The 20,486-nt window shown below is 39.9% G+C and overlaps 1 protein-coding gene across 4 annotated transcripts in view; it reads right to left on the reverse strand.

The window, feature by feature from the left end:
• The window catches only part of rhobtb2a (Rho related BTB domain containing 2a), a 66,881-nt gene extending 48,571 nt beyond the window's left edge, over nt 1–18,310 (reverse strand). The window contains exons 1-13 of one of the 4 annotated variants that reach the window (XR_013627191.1): nt 17,870–18,310; nt 17,669–17,773; nt 16,421–16,622; nt 15,418–15,521; nt 15,158–15,343; nt 13,785–14,725; nt 12,616–12,734; nt 12,120–12,270; nt 11,943–12,031; nt 11,759–11,864; nt 10,271–10,504; nt 5,458–5,541; nt 4,554–4,685 (exon numbers count right to left, since the gene is read on the reverse strand). Coding sequence is in view for 2 of the 4 variants with exons in the window: in XM_058069832.2 (XP_057925815.1) it covers nt 10,299–10,504; nt 11,759–11,864; nt 11,943–12,031; nt 12,120–12,270; nt 12,616–12,734; nt 13,785–14,725; nt 15,158–15,343; nt 15,418–15,521; nt 16,421–16,622; nt 17,870–17,931 (2,166 nt within the window). In the remaining 2 variants the exon portion in view is untranslated. Of the gene's footprint in view, nt 1–4,553; nt 4,686–5,457; nt 5,542–5,601; nt 10,183–10,266; nt 10,505–11,758; nt 11,865–11,942; nt 12,032–12,119; nt 12,271–12,615; nt 12,735–13,784; nt 14,726–15,157; nt 15,344–15,417; nt 15,522–16,420; nt 16,623–17,668; nt 17,774–17,869 lie in introns of those variants that run through there. The other 3 variants (XR_013627190.1, XM_058069832.2, XM_078789677.1) reach the window with 3 other exon arrangements.
• Between the last annotated feature and the right edge of the window lie 2,176 nt (nt 18,311–20,486).

The raw sequence follows: 20,486 nt of genomic DNA on the forward strand, positions 1-20,486 counted from the left end.
CATATGAAGGCTGGTCACCTGAATATCTACTCTAGTTGAATGAAAGCCACACAGGCCAATAAACCTGCAATCACTGGGTTTTTAAACTCCCAACATAGGGGCCTGTCAGGAATCCTGCACGGGTGGACGTGTAGGCTTTCCTGTGAATGACAGGGTCTGCTCGAGAGGAACCCCACCCTCGCTTCTCCAGCATGCCAAACACGGGGGAGAGTGGGCAGCATGGAGACGGCAGGCTGCCGTGGGCACTGCCAGGCTTAAAGCTGCCCTGTCGTCATCTGAGGCTCGCAGAAGAGAACGCCGAGATTCACCAAAACAAAACACACAAAAATAAAGGGGGGGGGGGATCGTCACATTTAAATCCTCTCCCAACGCCCCCACATGTTTTAGCAAAGCATAAAAATCATTCACAGTGGAAAGAAAAAGACAGAAAGGAATGTGGAAGAAACAGCTATTAGAAACAGAAGGAAGCTCAAGAGATCATATTGAGGAAGCGCTAATCACACGTATGGGTTAAAACCTCATTCTATCCACTAGATGCAAGAAATGTCAAGCAAAAAGAAAAAGATGCCTTTGAAAACCAGGTCTTGGAATGGGCCTTTTGGTTATTGTTTTGATTGTCAATCTCAAGTGCCGGAATATATTTCCTGTGTTGTTTCAACCTAATGCATGCATGCAGATACATTTACAACGTCAAATGGAACAGTAGTAAATGTATCTCTAAAAAAAATATTAAAAATCCCAATCACATTTTTTAAATTACATTTTCATTAATCGCCATTTGCAACTCTGTCTGAAAAAAGCCCATTTTTACATGTAACTTAAGTTGAATTCACATGTTCTGAGTTTATTTTCTGAGATTTCTGAGTATACTTAAGTGCAGAAAATAGCAAGTTTACCACATAAACAATATACAAAGGCCTACTGTACATACAGCATGAACTGCAATTCATGACTGACCGTTTATTTTATTCTTTCAGTTGCGACCCGACTGGTGATATAGACGACATATGTAGATGTAGACAACAGAAATAAAAAAAAACATATCCACTTAATAAACACTTTCCATTATTAAATATGCATGTATGTATGATGATGCTATATGTATGTAAGATGATCGATGAACAGATGGAATCAGAGTCAGTGTAAAAGTTTCATTATTGTGTCTGACAGCAACTACAGTGCATTCACAGTATGTGTATGCTGTACATTTTAGCTGCATTATTACATTTTGTACATGATTACAGACAAAGTGAGCATACCTGCGGACCCTCATGCGGACAAGCGGTATGGAAAATGGATGGATGGATGTAAATATATTTTATAACAACAATCCGAATAATCCTAGTACAGGCCTCAGGACAGGGATGCATCATGTTTGCCCTAGTTGACACTGATACTCTTCTGTGGTATACTTAAATGCAGAAAATAGCAATTCCGCATTAAGAGTATCAAAGTGAGTGATAAGAATTTCTTTGCATTTCTATTTATTCAGACCACACACATCCATAATAAAGATGTTGCTGTGATGGGTCCGTGAATGCATCTCGTGGTCTGTCTGTGACAATGAGGAAGTGTCGTTGCGATGACGAATGGAGAAGAGACGTGTTTGTTAAGAGTTGGCGATACATATATGGTGTTGGAATTGCACTGTTGTTGATGAATTCAGGTCCCAATAAAGTTCGACAAGTGCGGCAGACTGTATGGCTGTGGGGAGGAGCTACACTGTGCCACCATCTGTTGTCATAACAGAGAGGCGTGGCCTGACATGATGCATATGCATTCATTACACACAAAAAATTAACATCCATCCATTTTCTATGCCGCTTATTCGCACAAGGGCCGCAGGTATGCTGCACCAATTGAAAAGCTTTTCAAAGCGCCACCACAATGAGACATTTTTGAGGCACATTTTGCAGGGTGCAGAACTTATATCACTCTCGTAAAGACTGGAAGTCCCACACACGGCAGACATGTTTGTTCTGAATGCTGCAGCGGGGTCGGAGCTGATTGGTGGAGGGGATTGGCATTTTAAAGCAAGTATAGGCTGATGTTGATACCGTCCTTTTTAACCGATATCGGCTGATGACCAATCACAAACATGAACAATGTTTCAGCAGAGCGGTTCACTTCATTCAGGAAGAGCAATTATATTATATTAAATATGAAAAATACAATCATATCATACTTGCTAAAAGAAACGTGGTGGCAACTGCTCTATGCATGAGAGAATGCTGGCAGAAAATTGCCGCCTACGTGAATGCGTAAGTTTACCACATAAACAATATACAAAGGCCTACTGTACATACAGCATGAACTGCAATTCATGACTGACCGTTTATTTTATTCTTTCAGTTGCGACCCGACTGGTGATATAGACGACATATGTAGATGTAGACAACAGAAATAAAAAAAAACATATCCACTTAATAAACACTTTCCATTATTAAATATGCATGTATGTATGATGATGCTATATGTATGTAAGATGATCGATGAACAGATGGAATCAGAGTCAGTGTAAAAGTTTCATTATTGTGTCTGACAGCAACTACAGTGCATTCACAGTATGTGTATGCTGTACATTTTAGCTGCATTATTACATTTTGTACATGATTACAGACAAAGTGAGCATACCTGCGGACCCTCATGCGGACAAGCGGTATGGAAAATGGATGGATGGATGTAAATATATTTTATAACAACAATCCGAATAATCCTAGTACAGGCCTCAGGACAGGGATGCATCATGTTTGCCCTAGTTGACACTGATACTCTTCTGTGGTGACCCCCGACCCTCCCCAAAAGCCATAGACGAATAAAATACACAAGACTAAGAGTGTCTATTATTTCTACTATTTCTACATTGTGCCCTTTTGCTCTCCATTTCCCATTTTTGTTGAGGTTTTTTTTGTTTTAAAATTATTTCTACAATGTACAGAGGGCCAGTAAAGAAAACAAGCCATGGGATGCAAATGGACCCCGGGCCGCACTTTGGATATCCCTGCTCTGAATTGTGTTTATAGGCCTACTGCCCATTGCAGTCCATTACAATTACTCAGCAGGCATGCCTCACTTCGCAGTAATGAAGTGGGTGTTACAGTGGGTGGATTTGAGCATGAGCAGCCACTATTCTGTATCACTGCCACAGGTTTTAAAGGCTGAGTGGCAGAGAATAGCAGCGGCACAGGCAATGTGGCATTGTGACAGAAAGCGTGGTGGACTGACTGGCAGACCAACAACACCCCTCAACAGCACCAATTTGCTCGAGTGTCAGGAAAACTGGAGAATTACATTTCAAAAACGAGGAAAATAAAGTTTGTATTGATTGAATCTTACATGTAATCAGTTTTACTGTCTGGCCAGAACAGTGAATCAGGCCAGACAGCATAATAGGAAATACCACCATACATCAAATGGAAGTTTGGGCGATATATCATGTTCAAACAAGACTGCTTAGCTGTGGAATTCATAGAGTAGCTCCTAAATCGAGTTAGCTTTTCATTACAGTTGTGTGTTCGCTTAATATTAGTGTATTGTCAACTTCAGTATGGTGCTTTAAACTATATCAACTATAGGCTAATCATCTGCAAGAAGCATTTTATCAGCAGGCAAAGCAAGAGTTGTTTCCTTATGCTGTATGAAAAGGTATTTATGAGAAATTAAATATTTCTAATCGTCATCTGATATAGTTTACTATCAACTTACGACAAGTCACTATTTTCCAGTAATTTAACACCGCAAACAAAATGCTAGAATAATAAAAGGCTGTCAGATACCAAATAGTACATCTAGTCACCTGGTCATCCTGTTCTGCATTTTCAAGAACTGTGATGCATATCTATCTTTGTAATTATTTTTATTGAAAAAAATCTAATACCTTGATAATTGTATCAGACTAAAAGTTAGATCATATTTAAAAATGGATGCGACTATGTACTGAAAAATATACAAATAATGCAGACCTAAATCACCGATTGTACGTGACAAACTTGAAGTGGCGAAATGCCATTGCAGTACATTGAGCAAACGTTGATGGAAAATGAAGCGCTACCACCACCTACTGGTGAAATGCAGTACTACAGCCAATAAGTAAAATTGGATAACAGGAGGTAATTTGTGGCTACAACGACGATACTTTAGTGCACTCTGCTGTCAAAAAAAATGTGTGCACACATTTGGCATTAAGGGTGACATTCCTAAGATCATGCATGTTAATTTAACTGGAGACTCTAAATTGTTCATACATGAGAATGGTTGATCGGTGATCGACCTGGGATCAGTCCCGCCTGTAAAACCCTAGTTTTCACCCAAAGTCAGCTATCAACTGGGGTAGGCTCCAGCGTACCCACGATCCTAATGAGGACAAGCGGTATGGTAAAAAGATGAATGGAAAAAAACAAAAACAAGACATGTTTGTGCAAGTTTTTATATTGACAATTTACACATTGTTTAGTCTTTGACACCATACTGTAATACGGTATACTGTAAGTTTTATCTCTATGGCATTTGTAAATTGTTGTCCTTATTTTATATACCTTCCACATATCTCTTACCTCATTGGTTGTAGTTAGTTCAACAAGTGGAGCTCCCCAATATGTGCGGATCGTCCTTCGGATATCCTTTGGTACAATCAGGCTCCTGCTTACGGTTTGTGCAGGTCTGGGTACCACAACTCCAGACCATCACTACAATAAAAGAGAAATGCCACACCTAGATCTTTCATAGCACAACGACCCAAGTAGAAGACAGGCCTCTCTCTTTCAAAATATTTTTGTTAAATTATGTTTTCAAGACAGTTGTTTGATAACGCACAATTATCTTAAAATTAGCACCATAACTCCTCCTTTAGGGTGCATTCAGACGTCTAGTTTAGTAGTCCTAGTACTACTGCACATAAAACGACACGTCTTTTTAGGCAAATAATGCTCATATTCGGGACCATACAGTATACGTATATGATACATACCTAAGCCACAACATTAGCTATACTGGGACAATTAAAAGGACTGTATGCAGCTGATGAGTGCCAACATTCAAATGTACGACAGTCTGTAAGCTACCAGGACGTGCACCAGTAATGTTTGTTGTCAAAGCAATTTGGTCAAGGTTAGCTAAACTAACGTTAGCTTACCTTAACAACAACATGAATGCAAATTTTTGGTCGCCTGTCTTAAGACTTTTGTGGTTATGTACACGCCATGGACATGTACGTGAATACCAACTGGGATTATTTTACTCAAGCCAATATTTTAATTTGTAATTATGACATTTTTTTAAGACTTTTGTGGATGTGTGTACACGCCATGGACATGTACGTGAATACCAACTGGGATTATTTTACTCAAGCCAATATTTTCATTTGTAATTATGACATTTTTTGGTACAAGATGTTCATTTTCACTTTACAAACTTAAAATTCGCCACAAGTTTCATTAAAACGTATGTTATCCGTCATACCATTGCGTAGAAGCTGTTCGTTCGCCTTCTGCCAGACGTCACCCGGCTGGGTGGCCATCTTGCCGAGCGGGCATCCACTCCCGGCTTTAAAAAAAAAAAAAAACACAACTTGATACCACGTGACCAAGCCAGCACTTGATGTTCCTTAAGTCTTTTTATTATTTAGTAAAGTATTTACATATTTTCAAGAACACATGCTACAGAATTCCATGAAACAATACAAATAGATTTTGAGAAACAAAACCACCTGATGACTCAGGAAAATGTCACCTAGGTTTTGAACACTGAAAAAACATTCAAGTTCTTTTATTTCATTTTTTTTTAAGTTGAATTTTCTGAATTTTTGAACAAGGCCTCTTAAATCTATGCAATAGTGATTGTGCAGCATATACATATTTATATTCCTGGTGCTGCTGAAGCTCCCTTTGGTTTGTGCTTGTCTGCAGCAGTAACATTATTAGCACCCAAATACATGAACAGGGCCCTAGTAGGATCTTCATTGTAATGTATTTGCTTAGCTTTTTTTTCTTTACCTGATATTATCTACAAATTAAAGGAGTATTAGGGTCACACTGAAAACAAAGAAGGCCTATTTTTACAAATAAGTCATACATTTTTACAAAAAAAAATGCAATATTAGGACACACATATTATATTAAGAACACATATTAATCTTACAACAATGAAGTCATACTTTTTGGGAGAAATACATGTTTTAAACCAAAATGAATATGTTGTATTTTTAAAAAAATACTTCTAATTTTACAACAATAAAGTTAGACTTTTTGGAAAAATAAAAATTGTTATGACAAAAAAAGTTACTTTCTTCCCCAGAAAATCCAATGCATCATCTTATGAGTATTTTTTTTAAAGAAAAAATGTCTCGACAAAAGGTCCTAATCTTAAAACTAAGTAAAGAAAAGCTGAATTATTATGAGAGAAACGTCATCATTTGATGACAATAAAGCCGGCAAATTACTGTAAAATTACAACACTATTTTTTTGTTGTTTTTCTTCAGTGTAGCCCTAATACACCTTTGTAATATCTAATGATGTTAATATACCATTTCATGTAATTTGAATAGAACCTGGTGCTTCAAAGCAGTGCAAATTTGTAGTTTCAAAGTCAGAAATTTCACAATGCATAGTAGAAAAAACAGTTTGTTAAACTATGCAGTAGCTCATTTTGCTTGCTGTTATTTACAGTTTTGACTATGACCAGTCAAATTTCCCATGGCGACATAATTTTGAATAATTTAGCCTTAAAAGGAATAAACAAATCGGATATCCCTGCATTCATTAAATGGCTAATACTGCACATGGATGATCACGTGATACATTTGCTGTGTTTTCACCTTTAAAAAAATACAGAAACCATAATGTTTAAACTAAAGCACTCAGTCGGTGCACCAATTCCTTTACATCCACATGATGAAATATAAACACTGATACCCACGTTGACATTACATTACATTCAATACCATAGACAATACTGTACATTAAGGCGCGGGGTGTCATTGATGCAAAAACATCAGCAGAAGATTCTTTAAAAGCAATGCACTGAGGTATGAAGTGCATGTTTATGAATCACACCACAGGAAAACAAAACATATCCTTCTGCTGATTTAGTAATGTAGAGTCACAACTGCACTTTCCATGCTTCATGGAGCTCAAAATTTTGTGAATTTCTTCTGTAAAAGAAAAGCAATTTTTGTAGTTTGGTATAATTTTGATTTGTTTCTACAGCAACAATATGTCAAGTGGAATGAGGTTCTGGAATTTGTATCCATTTAGAGCTTACTGCTTGAAGCACCACCACTTATCAATGCTTTATACTTTAAAAGATGGTGAATAGCGTTCATCCATTAGTTCCCAAGTTAATACAGGAAGCACTTTTGTTTTTAAGACTAATTTCAACCAATCACCATTTTATGCACTTTAAGACTCAAAACATTAATAAAATTGTACTTCTCCAGCAAATGTTGGGACTCATACATTAGTCATAAAAATGTGTTTTATGGATGTTTCCTACATGTCTACCATGTAATCTTTTTATAAATGTATTGCAATGTGATCCTAATTGAAACAACAATACCGTTAGTATATACTAGTAATAGTAGAGTAACTGTAGACCAATAAAAATGAATCATTGGGTTATTTTCCACACATTACCTGCACATAAACCTACAGTCTGAGCAGTCAGGTGTATATTCCAACATGTCACAGTGTGCTGTTCTGCTCACTGCCTGCAGCGCACAATATAAGACAACTGCACGCAATAACAGTGCAGTTCATCTGACATTCTGTACAATTTACAGTGTTGCATTATTCGTTATAACATGTTTGAAAACAATATCAATGCTGCACCCCCTCCCCCATTTTCAACATACATACATGCAGTCGACATAAAGTGCAAAATGTGAAAAATTTGTAACCTTTTTTATATACAGTGGTGTGTTTGCGCCCTTCCTGATTTCATATTTTTTGCATGTTTGTCACACTTAAATGTTTTAGATAATCAAACAAATGTATATACTGGTCAATGACAACACAACTGAATACAAAATGCAGTCTTTAAATGAAACTCTTTATGATTAAGGGACAAAACAAATACAAAACTAAATTGCCCTGTGTGAAAAAGTGATTGCCCTCCCATCAGACCGATCAGGCTCGAAAAGGTTATAAAACCATTTCTAAATTTTTGGGACTCCAGCGAACCACAGTGAGAGTCATTATCCACTAACGGCGAAAACACGTAACAGTGGTGAACATTCCCCAGGAGTGGCCGCCCAACCGAAATTACCCCAAACAAACAAAAGACCACACAACAACATCCAAAGAAGTGCAGGCCTTACTTGCCTCAATTAAGGCCCCAAACTTGTTTCAGGGATCACTTCCAAATGCGCAAACTTCATTATCTTAACACGATAATACAACATTCTGACAACATTTATAGGTCAGAAAAGTGGAAAAGCATAAAATGTCTCCTTTAATAAGGCGGTTTTACTGGAAAACCTTCCAATGTGGCTGAATTGCCATCATTCCGCAAAGATAAGTGGGCCAAAATTCCTCCACATCGCTATTATTGGAAACGCTTGATTGTAGTTGTTGCTGCGAAGGGTGGCCCAACAAGGGGGCAATCACTTTTTCACTCAGGGCCATGTAGGTTTGTTTCAAATTTGAGTTCAGTTGCCTTGTAATTGACTGATATTTTAACTGGTTTGCTCTATGAAACATCTAGTGTGACAAACGTGCAAAAAAATAAGAAATCAGGAAGCGGGCAAATATGTTCACAACACTGTATCTTCCTGAATTCTGTTTATATTTGCAGCAGCTTTTGACGACACTATATGGTATTTAATGTTTCTCAAGACTCCAAATGTGTGTGAATAATATTAAGCCAGCTACAAAGGACATCCTCAACATACTGTCAAAGGCAAAATCACTACTAACAAATCGGGATGGGCATTTGATATTTTCTTGATTGATCATGGGTAAATTTAACAATCAACATATTCGATTTTTTGACTTAGTCCTAAATGGTGTGTAGTGGTTAGCGTTCTGGACTTTGGAGTTAGAATCTCCACTAGTAAACATCATCAGTATTCGTCAGGAAGGGCATCCGGAATATAAAGGGCTCAAGCCAAAAATTAGGATGTGGATCAAAAAGATCCACTGTGGTGACTCCGTAATCAGGAAAAAGCCGAAAGAAAAAATCCAGGTGTCCACAGCTCCACATTATCCGGAACCGGAGAAAACCCATGCATGCATGAGGAGTGTGTGGCTACATGCTAACCACTCGTCCACTGTGCGGCCATCACTGTCAGCTATAAAGCTCTAACACTGAGATGCAGCTTGTTTTTACCCATATAAATTCTTAGCATATTTCTGTTGGATTGGTTTAGATTGTTTACAAAATAAAAAAAATATCAAAATTTTTGGGTATGTGGCACTCGAAAAAGATTGGACACCTCTGACTTTAATGGAAAGTGTTTTCTTCCACATAAATCTTTATTCCAAGAATAGTCTCTTTTAATTAGATAAGTATGCAGCTTACCATAACTCTTCTTTCCAGATTGCAAACTAGCAAACAGCACCTCTGCTGGTTGGAGCCCTGCAGTGCACTCAATTTGAAATAAATTGCTTCAAAATTAAAAAAAAATCAACTATCTGGTTGACATAACAAGCCTTTCATTATTATGCCCATCTCGAGTGATAATAGTGATTTGGTCTGCTCTTTTTGATAGCATTTAGAGAAAACACCAATAATTTCAATCATTTGGGGCCCCGTGTGTCTCAGGGCATCTACTGTATCCTAAAGCCCTTTCGTGACCACAGATGACAACATCACAACATTCTAGTAAATACTGTTTCACTGTTAGCTCTGCAAGGTGAATGCAAACATTCAGCATAAACACAAAGGTAACCCTTGCCAATAGGATCATACTTCCAGTAGGTGTGGTTATTAAGTGACTCATGTTGATGTCAGACTGTATTTGTTGTATGGTAGATTGTACAAAGACTTAAGGGCAAAGTGCTATATCTCTGAGACTCAAGTCAACTGTGTTGAATTGCTGGTTGTTGCAGCTGATAAGCAGCACTTGGTTAACAGTTCAGGTTAGATGATGATTATGATCATAAAAGTGAAGAATCAATAGGAAGTGTTTCACTGTGCCATTTTAGCCAGCAGGGTTTATGTCACTGACAGTTGAATCCTGTGTCCACCTTCAAATGAGACAAACAAAGCATATCAGGAGAACCTGCATAACAGGCAGGACATTTGTACAGTATGTCCTCACATCCACATACTCACAGAGCGCCTCCTTTGCCGTGGCCTTTGCTCAGATGACAGCAGATGAACCAGAAGACGACGAGTTTGAGTTCGGGGATGAAGGGAGGTTCCAAAAGAGCCACTTGCGTTTACACTGGCGCCTCTGGTACAGATAGTCCTCCTTGTCACGCTCTTTTCTTGCTCTTTGGTAGTGATCGTCCTCCTTCAGGTACCACACTGGTGGCCATCGGTGTTTCTCAAAATAATCTTGGTTCTCTGCATTGGAAATAATGGAATAAATACTCCATGTATTTTTATTTAACTAAGCATGCTTAGTAAGCACAGTAAGCACCATTCCAGTAAAGATCCATGGACAAAAATTGTCGAACCACTACACCACCAATGACCCTTATGAATTTTATTAATGCTAATATCCTGCAATCTATCAGTCAATGCAGTGTTGTAAAAATATATCTTCCAATACGTTATTATTATTATGTATTTAATATACAGTAAAGTCTTGTTATATCAATATTGTCGGGAGTCTGAAAAAATATCGATATAACCGGACTGTCGATATATCCGATCCTGCGCCGAACTGCATTAAAAGTGGGCAATAATGCACTCGACATTGTTCTACAGTATCGAACAATGTCGAGCAGCTTAAATCAATCTTTGCTTAAGGATTTAATACCAAAAACAAACACGCCGAACGGCTGCTTCCAGTCAACTTTATTTTTCACACTTCCACCACCAGAGCACGGCACACACACCGATTCCCGCACTTCCTGGTTCACAGGTCATGCTCAACCCGCCCCACATAGCTGGCCAAACACATGCCTGCAACAGAAGAACCACGAACGCCAGCATGTACATATGAAAAACAGTGATTATTGCAAGCGATAAAAAGATATCTGAATACAACACAATTAAATACATGTATTTGTACGCTTGTGTCTTGGAATAGGTATGTATGCTATGTCAGTTGGTTCTTCTGTTGCAGGCATGTGTTTGGCCAGCTATGTGGGGCGGGTTGAGCATGACCTGTGAACCAGGAAGTGCGGGAATCGGTGTTTGTGCTGCGCTCTGGTGGTGGAAGTGTGAAAAATAAAGTTGACTGGAAGCAGCCGTTCGCCGTGTTCTTTTTTGGCATTGAAATCCTTAAGCAAAGATTGATTTAAGCTGCTTTTGTATCGATATAAGCAGACCAAATTGGCTGGCGGGAGATGAAAAGGGCATCGTAGTAACCGGATTATCATAATAACCGGGTATTGTACTAACGGAACTAATTATATCATAAAAGACTAGAAATTTGCCGGGAAATGAAAATAGTATCGTAATAAGCAGTACTTCGATATAACCGATATCGAGACTTTACTGTATTTTTGGGTCAGCCTGACCAACCAGTCTGACCTTGACCTCAGACACTTCATTTATCTGCACATTACTTACACCTTACATAATCTAATGAGATCCAATGCAGCTGATTTAAAATTCTGATTGTGGTTATACTCCTCAGCAGTAAGTTACCTGATGACTTGGCCTTCATGTCTCTGGGGAACTTGCGGCAAACGCTGTTGTAGTTGGTGCAGATGTGGTGAAGGCACCAGCCAGTCAGCTGCTGGGCGCCATGGAACTATTAGGAAGTCAACACAATAATTATTGTCCTACTTCCACCGCAGTGGCATACAAATTGCTCAGGCCTAGTCCGTACCTGTGCCATTTCCAAATAGACCAAAACATCCCCATCAATGTCAGCCCCCATCATGGCAGCTTCTGTAAGTACTGTTACTGTGTAGAGCTCTGAAAGAAATGTTAAAAAAAATAGTCACAGGAACAATAAATGTGAACGTATATAACGAGTACGGCAATGAGTAAACAAATGTGTTACCTGTAAGTGCAACCAAGTGGGGGAGACAAAGACGATTGGCAAGAACAATAAGCTCCATTGCATCCAGGTCAGATCGAGAACAGAAGCGCCCCGTATAGAGATACTCAAGCACAGCCCTCATACAGCTGCGAGTGGTGTTAGGAAACAGCACCTTGGACACGCAAGAGTGATTTGAAACACCTTTTCAACCTCACATTCTAAACCACACACAAAAATCCATCCTTCTTCTAACAGCTGAACCACAGAAGCTGAAGTAATTCTATTACAACACATTTGCAATCCTCTAATGAAATTACACTTTGTACACAGACCACACAGTTGAGTGCTGCTCTACTTCTTAGGCATTCAAATCTGCTCCAGTAGTGTGCAGTATTCCATTAGGCAGTAATTACATTGAAATCATGCTTTGTATGAGTCACAATTAACATCATAGATGAATGAACAATGCTATTTTCTTATAAATAAACACACAGGCTGTAAAGGGCTTGTCACTCACCTCTTTGGTGCAACTTTCCACAAAGGGTCCACCAAACATAGCTGCCATCCAGTCACAACTTGAGATGAGTAGAGGCTTGTGGGCCATGATCGTTCCATCATCTAACTTAAAAACTACATCTGCAAGGCAAAATGAGAGACGGTTCTTTAGATAGCAGATGTAACCCTATTCACTAATATTGTCAGAAAGGGCAGATGTGTGTTGGGTATCTTGCCCCAAAAAAAAAAAAAACGCCTTATTTTAGTGTGAGTTGATATAGTGTGTGGTCCTATTGAAAGACAACAAAAGCTATGATCCCAAACACCATATACCAATTAATACACAAAACTTGTATCTAAGATTAACTAGAAAACACTGTTTGTGGTGAATGTCATTTCATATTCATTTCTTTATGTAGTAAAGTACTTACATTACTATATTGTTCAACTTGTATGTCACAATATTTTGTAAAGGGTAAAGGCCCTATTTTTAGACAAAATGTGTTTTTCTAAAAATGTGTTTCTGCACCATTTAAAGCACTGGCAACCTTTCAAAAGTACTGACTTGGCACACATATCAGTCCATAATATATATAACTCAAAACTCATCTGTTCACACTAGCTTACTCCCTCTAACTGCATCACATGCCCCCCCTTTATTTATTGTATGTTCTTATTCATTGTTTGTTCTCTTTTATCTTGTATTTTATATTTGTGTTTTTATATCTTTTGTACAGCGACCTTGGGTGTCCTGAAAGGCGCATTGAAATAAAATGTATTATTATTATTATTATTATTATATAAATAATACCTAACCATATTTATTATAATGTATATGCTGTTGTCCAGATGTGTGGATTTAACTCAAATTCTCATATATGGCTACATCATGGCTTCTTTAGACAACAAACTAGTCGAGACTAAATCAACAGCAGTTCTGCCGGTTGCCGCCAAGTAGTGCACAGCATTTTGCCTCAACCCAAAATGAGATAAGATAGCTGAAGTGTGAAATAAACTCAAGAAAAACGACTGAAGTCTAGTTTTTAAAGCATCCTCTATGATCTTCTCAGCCTTATCAAGTGCAGGTAAGTCCAAAAGAACTTCTGACCTCCACATTGAAGCATACAATTTGTACAATTCGAAGTGTGTGGTGTGTCTCGCTTGTGCTGAGACAAGAAGAATTGAATCTACCAGAAAAGGTTCCTTTGGCCAAGCACTCCTTGACTCTGTTTGTACGGCGTACATGGAAGGCTTTGGTGATTTCTTGGTTCATGAAGGCTTCATTGTTGAGTATGTTAGCCACCATCATGCGTAGGTCAAAGACCTCCAACAGCTCAGCAATGTGGGCAATGTGCATTAGCTCCTTCTCATTCTCATCCAGCTGTCCTGTGTACAGGTAGCGAAGAACTGCTCGGAAAGGTCCCAGCTGCATGGACTGGTCCATGTGCACTACAGTCATGGGTCTGGGACAGTAAGTGATGGGATCATCCACAAGCTCCTCCTGGATGCTGACAAAAGCTCGACTCCACGAGGAAAGCAAGCGTCCGCGCCTTCCTCCTTGCGAGTCCTTCAAAGTTCCGTCACTGGTGCAGGCTCTCAGGTTGGCCCTGTCTCCTTCGTCACTGCTCTCACACACATCAAAGCTAGCAGCACGCATCAGCAGCTCTCGGCCAGAGAGAGGACCACGTGGAGGTCTTTCAGTCTCCTCATTTTGTGTGTCCATAATAAAGAGGTCATAGAACTTTGAAGAGGCTGTTGATAAGTATATCTTGTGTGCAAAGATCTTTTGTCGTTCCTGCAGCACGAGGATGACATCAGCACAGTGGGGGTCTTCCAGCAGACCAACTGGGTGCTCCTCTGTCGTCGTTGAGGGAGGCGGCACAGTGATTATGGGCGGCGGGGGTTTTGGTGGCAGGAAGGGTGCCTGAAGTAGAGGTCGCTGTACATTTCTGAGGTGAGATTTCCAAAATTGCAGGTGACGGCGCGAGATAAGCGCAGCTCGGATAGCGTTGTCAAAGACGTCCTTAACTCCGAATTGAGCAACAACACTGGTTTCGTAATACGGCACTCCCAACTCTTTGGCCACCTCCCTGCCTCTCTCTGGGGGAAGTATTTCATTGGATTTAATGGGTCTGAAAAGATAAAAAAAATGAAAATTGTCAGAACCCCTCATTCAGAGTGACACCGTATCGCAGGGCTATTCAACTGTGAATGGCTTTACACCAGCCCACAGGTTCAGTTTAAAACCGGAGTCTAACTAGCAAGGAATATTTTTTTACAAACAATTCTTAAAAACACGGGAGCAGTGTTGTCATATAGAGGATCTTTGACGGGCAATTTTGCAATAAAGGCTGCATCTCTATGTGGATACTCTGGTTTCCTCCCACTTCCAAAAACATGCATCTTAGGTTAATTGGCAACTCTAAGTTGTGAATGTATTGGTGAATGGTTGTTTGTCTATATGTGCCCTGTGATTGGCTGGCGACCAGTCCAGGTGTACCCCGCCTCTCGGCAGAAGTCAGCTGGAACGTTGCTCTCAGCATTGACATTTCTGTGCCACGTACCTGGCTAAAGGCCTCCGTGCCCTGTTCACAGCCTCCAGGTCTGCGTAGCGTAGGTCCAGCTGACATCCCACCAGGATGACAGGCGCACGGGGACAGAAGTGTTTAATCTCAGGGTACCACATAGTCTTCACATGGTAGAGAGAGTTTGGGTTGGCAATTGAAAAGCACAGAACCACCACATCCGATCTAAATGGAAGGAAGTGCATTATTAAAAACCTTGGGTAATAGCTAATGGATGGAGATGTCGGTATTGTTCTCACCTGCCGTATGCAAAACGTCTGTCCTTGTGGTGGTCTCCAAAGGTATCCCAGAGACGAAGGGAAACACTGACATCATCCACCACGTCTCTGGAGCGTTCCAAAACCTTCCAAAAGTAATTTGTGGATGTGGAAATCATAAGTCTGTCATAGCTTCAAAGGGGAACTGCGCTTTTATTTGCCCATCATTCACAATCCTTATGTGAAACATGAACATATATTTCTTTGAGACAATTAGTTAATATGAGCTAGCAAACAATGCATGTCATTGGGAGACACCTATTTCGACTATGAAGCCCTCTAAAGAAAACCTCTAACAATGTTGCATGGTTTGATATGCATGATCACGGCATGCATGATAACATGTAATTTTTGCAGTATCTTACCGTATTTTGATGATTTAAAACACTACCAAAACTTATTTTCGAGGGTGCATTGACACACAAACTTATGCCAGTTCCGTCAGCATAACAGCAGCATAGATACAGCGACACACTTATGATGTCCGCTCTCATTAGGATGGCTGTGTCTTCCAGCACAAGATGTGTGTTCTAGTCCTCAGGTAAAAAATGCTGACAGCAAACAAGCATTTTGTTGAGTATTGTAGCGAATTTGAGAGAAAGGTATCCACATTTCCATCTGTGAGTGATACGCAGATTAACGATTAGCGAGGCGTTGTGTTAGTACGCCAGAAAAAATTGTCTTTCATGTTAGTTGATACAATAATGATATCACAATAGCTTGTTTAAATATACAAGTCAGTTATGTACAAATGGAACACTGTTGCCGTTTTTTTGTGAGGGCTTTAGCGTCAAAATAGATATTTCCCATGATGTCTGTTCTTAGCTAGCTCATATTAACAAATTTTCTCACGCTACAATACACAGAAAAGAGAAATAAATATATGTTCATGTTTCACATGAGGATTGTGAATGATGGTCAAAATTCCAAAAAAGTGCAATTCTTTAAATGTCCAAATTATAAGGGATTGATTATTGATTCTTACCTCCTGGCATACTCTGTACTGGTCTATAGCCCAGACTGTGGGCACATGTGTCGCTAGCAACTGGTACTGTGTCAGTGTGGCGTTGCAGGCCCTGGCACAGATAAGGCGCGTCTTTCCAACAGCATTGTCTCCCACCACCACGCACTTGATGGTTTCAACGTTTGGCCTCTCATAGTCCATATCAGAATCTGTCAAATGCGACCTGTCAGAACACAAAGAAAAAAGAAGCGTGTTCTTTTATAGCAGACAGGATGGGAACGCGGATCAATGTGGATAGTAGACAATGTGACTCCTCATTTGCACACTCTGCAGTGTGTGGAGTGAATGGTCTTGTGACGTCATGATGCCCATTCACAAGCGCTCTGTCCTTGACGCTGATGTCGCAATGTATTTAAAGGGACAGGCACACAAGACTTTATCTAGTATTGTGTAAGTAAATTTCAATTCAATCCAAGTCATGCACTACTGAAATATACAACATGTTGTCTTTCATAAGTATACTATGCTGTTTTGCCTGACAGTGACAAAACCTTGTAAAGGCCGACAATGAACGGTGACATCAAGCACATAAATAAGCCATCAAATGGGTGTAGTTAGTATATAAATTGATTATTTCTACATGTGGAAAATGGTGGCTGACAGTCAGGTAATTAAGATTGGTTACCTAGGTAACCCCCCATCTTATATCACTCATCTTGTATTCAAGCTGCATTTATTCTTTTAAGCAGCACTGATAATTGTAGTTCAACAATAGATTTATGCAAGCATAACATAAGGCCTGCAAAATCTTTTGAAAGGGAGGAGGGGTTAGGCTATCACTGTCAATGGTGCTATTTTTAATTTGTCTGAATTGATTTGCTTGTCTCGTTCCTTAAGTAAACATTCATACTATGCCACTGCCAATTGTAAACACAAACTGTTTAATAGTAGATGGTGCCATAAGTTACTATTCATGCACCCCTCCACCCCCCCCCCCCCACATGCATTTTCAGCCATTCATAAAAAGATCACTGACTGCGCAATCTGCATTCATATGGACTAAAAATTCCATAAAACAGCTCATATTTTGCATGCACTGGGCCTGTGTGACTCCATACAAACACGCCGCTTCCTGTTTTTGCGTGCATTCAAATGCCTTTTTTTTATAGACTGTGCACATATGCCTTTAAATCAACAATATTTAAATAGGTGGAATACGCTCCGACAAAAAGCTCCACGTCAAAGATGGTCAAATATTGCTTTTCCTACCAGAAGGACCGCACAGTCCCTCCACCAGCGAGGCTGTCTAGTCATGAGGCTGTGCTGCATTACGCGTTATGTAACACCCCGTCACTGACTCTTGGCTGTGTTTATCTGCAAGTGACCATCGCAAAACAAATGAGCGTTAAGGGATAAAAAAAACAAACAAACAAACATGCAGCAAGCCTCTGTTGGGAAGTGTCTCCTTACCGTAATGCAAGGAAGTGGCGCATGGGGTTGGCGGAGGGACGAGACACAAAGCACGACTCCATCGGATGCGGCTTTGCACCTGCTGGCTACAACGCGTATTTAACCTCATCTTCAAGGCAAAGCGGGCGAGGACTCTAAAATTTTGTGGGGGGGAGGGCGGGTTAGGACGGAAAAGGAGACGCCTAATTCAAGTGGATAATAATTCCGGTGCTCCTCAGTCACGCCTGTCGGTGCCATGCAGAGCCGCAGCAGTGACCGTCATGTGGTTGCATCCACCTCCACGCACTCTACACTCGGGCCTCGGCGGCTAATAATAGGCAGCACAGATAGCGAAGGGGGGGAGGAGGTGAAAAAAACGTTCATTACAAAACACTGATCCACTTTAAAGTAGCATAAATCTCATTCCACGGCTCCACAGTGGCTTAGCAAGAGGGGAGCAACATGCTGTTTAATCTGTCTCTGCTTTGTAGATCACATGGTCCCCATGTTGTCACTGTCACTCCATGCATTTGCACTAGGTAAACAACACAGCACTCATTGTACACATGCACATTATCACCTTCAGTACAGGACTAATGCTCCATTATGTGTATTATATTTTGCTTCTATTATGTAACTAAATTAAGTAACCGAAATATTACACACATCATGCAAGCAACAAATGCATCGTGTAACATTACCCTTTTAAGCCAGGGGTGTCCAAACTATGGAGACTATTTGCATCCCACAGTAAAAAAAATACAAGGATTGGGGCCACACTGAAAAATTAAAGGTTATGAAATAATAGTAGAAAGTTGAATTTTAAATTGGATATCATACGTATACTAATGCACTTGACGACTTTTCACACAAAGTTGACATCTAGGCTGGTTGTTGATTTGTTTTTAGCATGCTTTAGAGATGAAGAATATCAACATGATCATAATGGGTGTTATGAAATGTTTAGACACACCTGTCTTGCTCTGGGCCACATTTCACAAAAATGAAAAATGAAATGGTTTTCCTTACCTCTACAAGGTCTACTTACAAGATGGCAGACTTTGGTGGTGACAGTAGTTGGAAAGTGTAAATACACTGCTCAGAAAAATAAAGGGGACACTAAAGTAACACGTTGTAGATCTGAATGAATGAAATATTTTTATGAAATACTTTGTTCTTTCCATATTTGAATGTGCTGACAACAAAATCACAAAAAAAATTATCAATGAAAATCAAATGTATCAACCCATGGAGGTCTGGATTTTGAGTTATAGTCAAAATAAAAGTGGAAAAACCCGCTACAGGCTGATCTAACTTTGATCCTTTAAATAAGTCAAAATGATGCTTAGTAGTGTGTGTGTGTGGCCTCCACGTGCCTGTATGACACGCCCGTATGACACGATGTGCCTGTATGATGGCATGGTGGCACGGCCTCCAGGCATGCCATCCTGTATGGCAAGAAGGTTTGCTGTGTCTGTCAGCGTAGTGTCCAGAGCTTGGAGGCGCTACCAGGAGACAGGCCAGTACATCAAGAGATGGGGAGGAGGCCATGGGAGGACAACAACCCAGCAGCAAGACTGCAACCTTTTTCAAATTCGCCACTGGCGCCCTGTGCTCTTCACAGAGGAAAGCAGGTTCACAGTGAGCACAGGTGACAGACGTGACAGAGTCTGAAGATGCCATGGAGAACGTTCTGCTTGGCAGTGGGTCAGTAATGGTGTTGGGTGGCATTTCTTTGGAGGGCCACTCAGCCCCCATGAGCATACCAGAGGTAGCCTGACTGCCATTAGGTACCGAGATGAGATCTTCACACCCCTTGTGAGACCATATACTGGTGCTTTTGCCCCTGGGTTCCTCCTAATGCAAGACAATGCTAGACCCCATGTAGCTGGAGTGTGTCAGCGGTTCCTGCAACACGAAGGCATTGATGTTATGGACTGGCCCACTCGTTCCCCAGACTTGAATCCAATTGAGCACATCTGGGACATCATGTCTCACTCCATCCACCAATGCCAGGTTGCACCACAGACTGTCCAGGAGTTGGTGGATGCTTTAGTCCAGGTCTGTGAGGAAATCCCTCAGGAGAACATCCGCCGTCCCATCAGGAGCATACACATACACTAGTGAGCCTCATTTTGACTTGTTTAAAACATCAAACATGGATCAGCCTGTAGTGTGTTTTTCCACTTTTATGTGGACTATAACTCAAAATCCAGAACTCCATGGATTGATATATTTGATTTTCATTTATCATTTTTGTGTGATTTTGTTGTCAACACAGTCAACTATGGAAAGAACAAAGTATTCATGGAAATATTTCATTCATTCAGGTCTACAACGTGTTACTTTAGGGTTCCCTTTATTTGTTTGAGTAGTGTATTTTACACTAATGAAAATGTCAATGCCACATTCATAAATAAAGCAGTGTAAGCAAGGGGGTTACATAACATGATGATTAAAAAGTAAACATATTTGGTTGATCATGGCTGAATAGACTGCAACTATCCTTACTGATGTCTGTAACATACTGTATGATTGTTTAAAAGTTAATCTCTTAAGTTATGTTGTCATATGCATTACACAACGTTTTTTTTGTATGATGAACATTTTGTTCAGTAGTCATTGTAAATACAAAGCG

This window comes from Doryrhamphus excisus, linkage group LG3 (assembly GCF_037039965.1).
Source record: "Doryrhamphus excisus strain RoL-2023G ecotype Guam linkage group LG3, RoL_Dexc_Guam_v1.1, whole genome shotgun sequence".
Classification (NCBI taxonomy): domain Eukaryota; kingdom Metazoa; phylum Chordata; class Actinopteri; order Syngnathiformes; family Syngnathidae; genus Doryrhamphus; species Doryrhamphus excisus.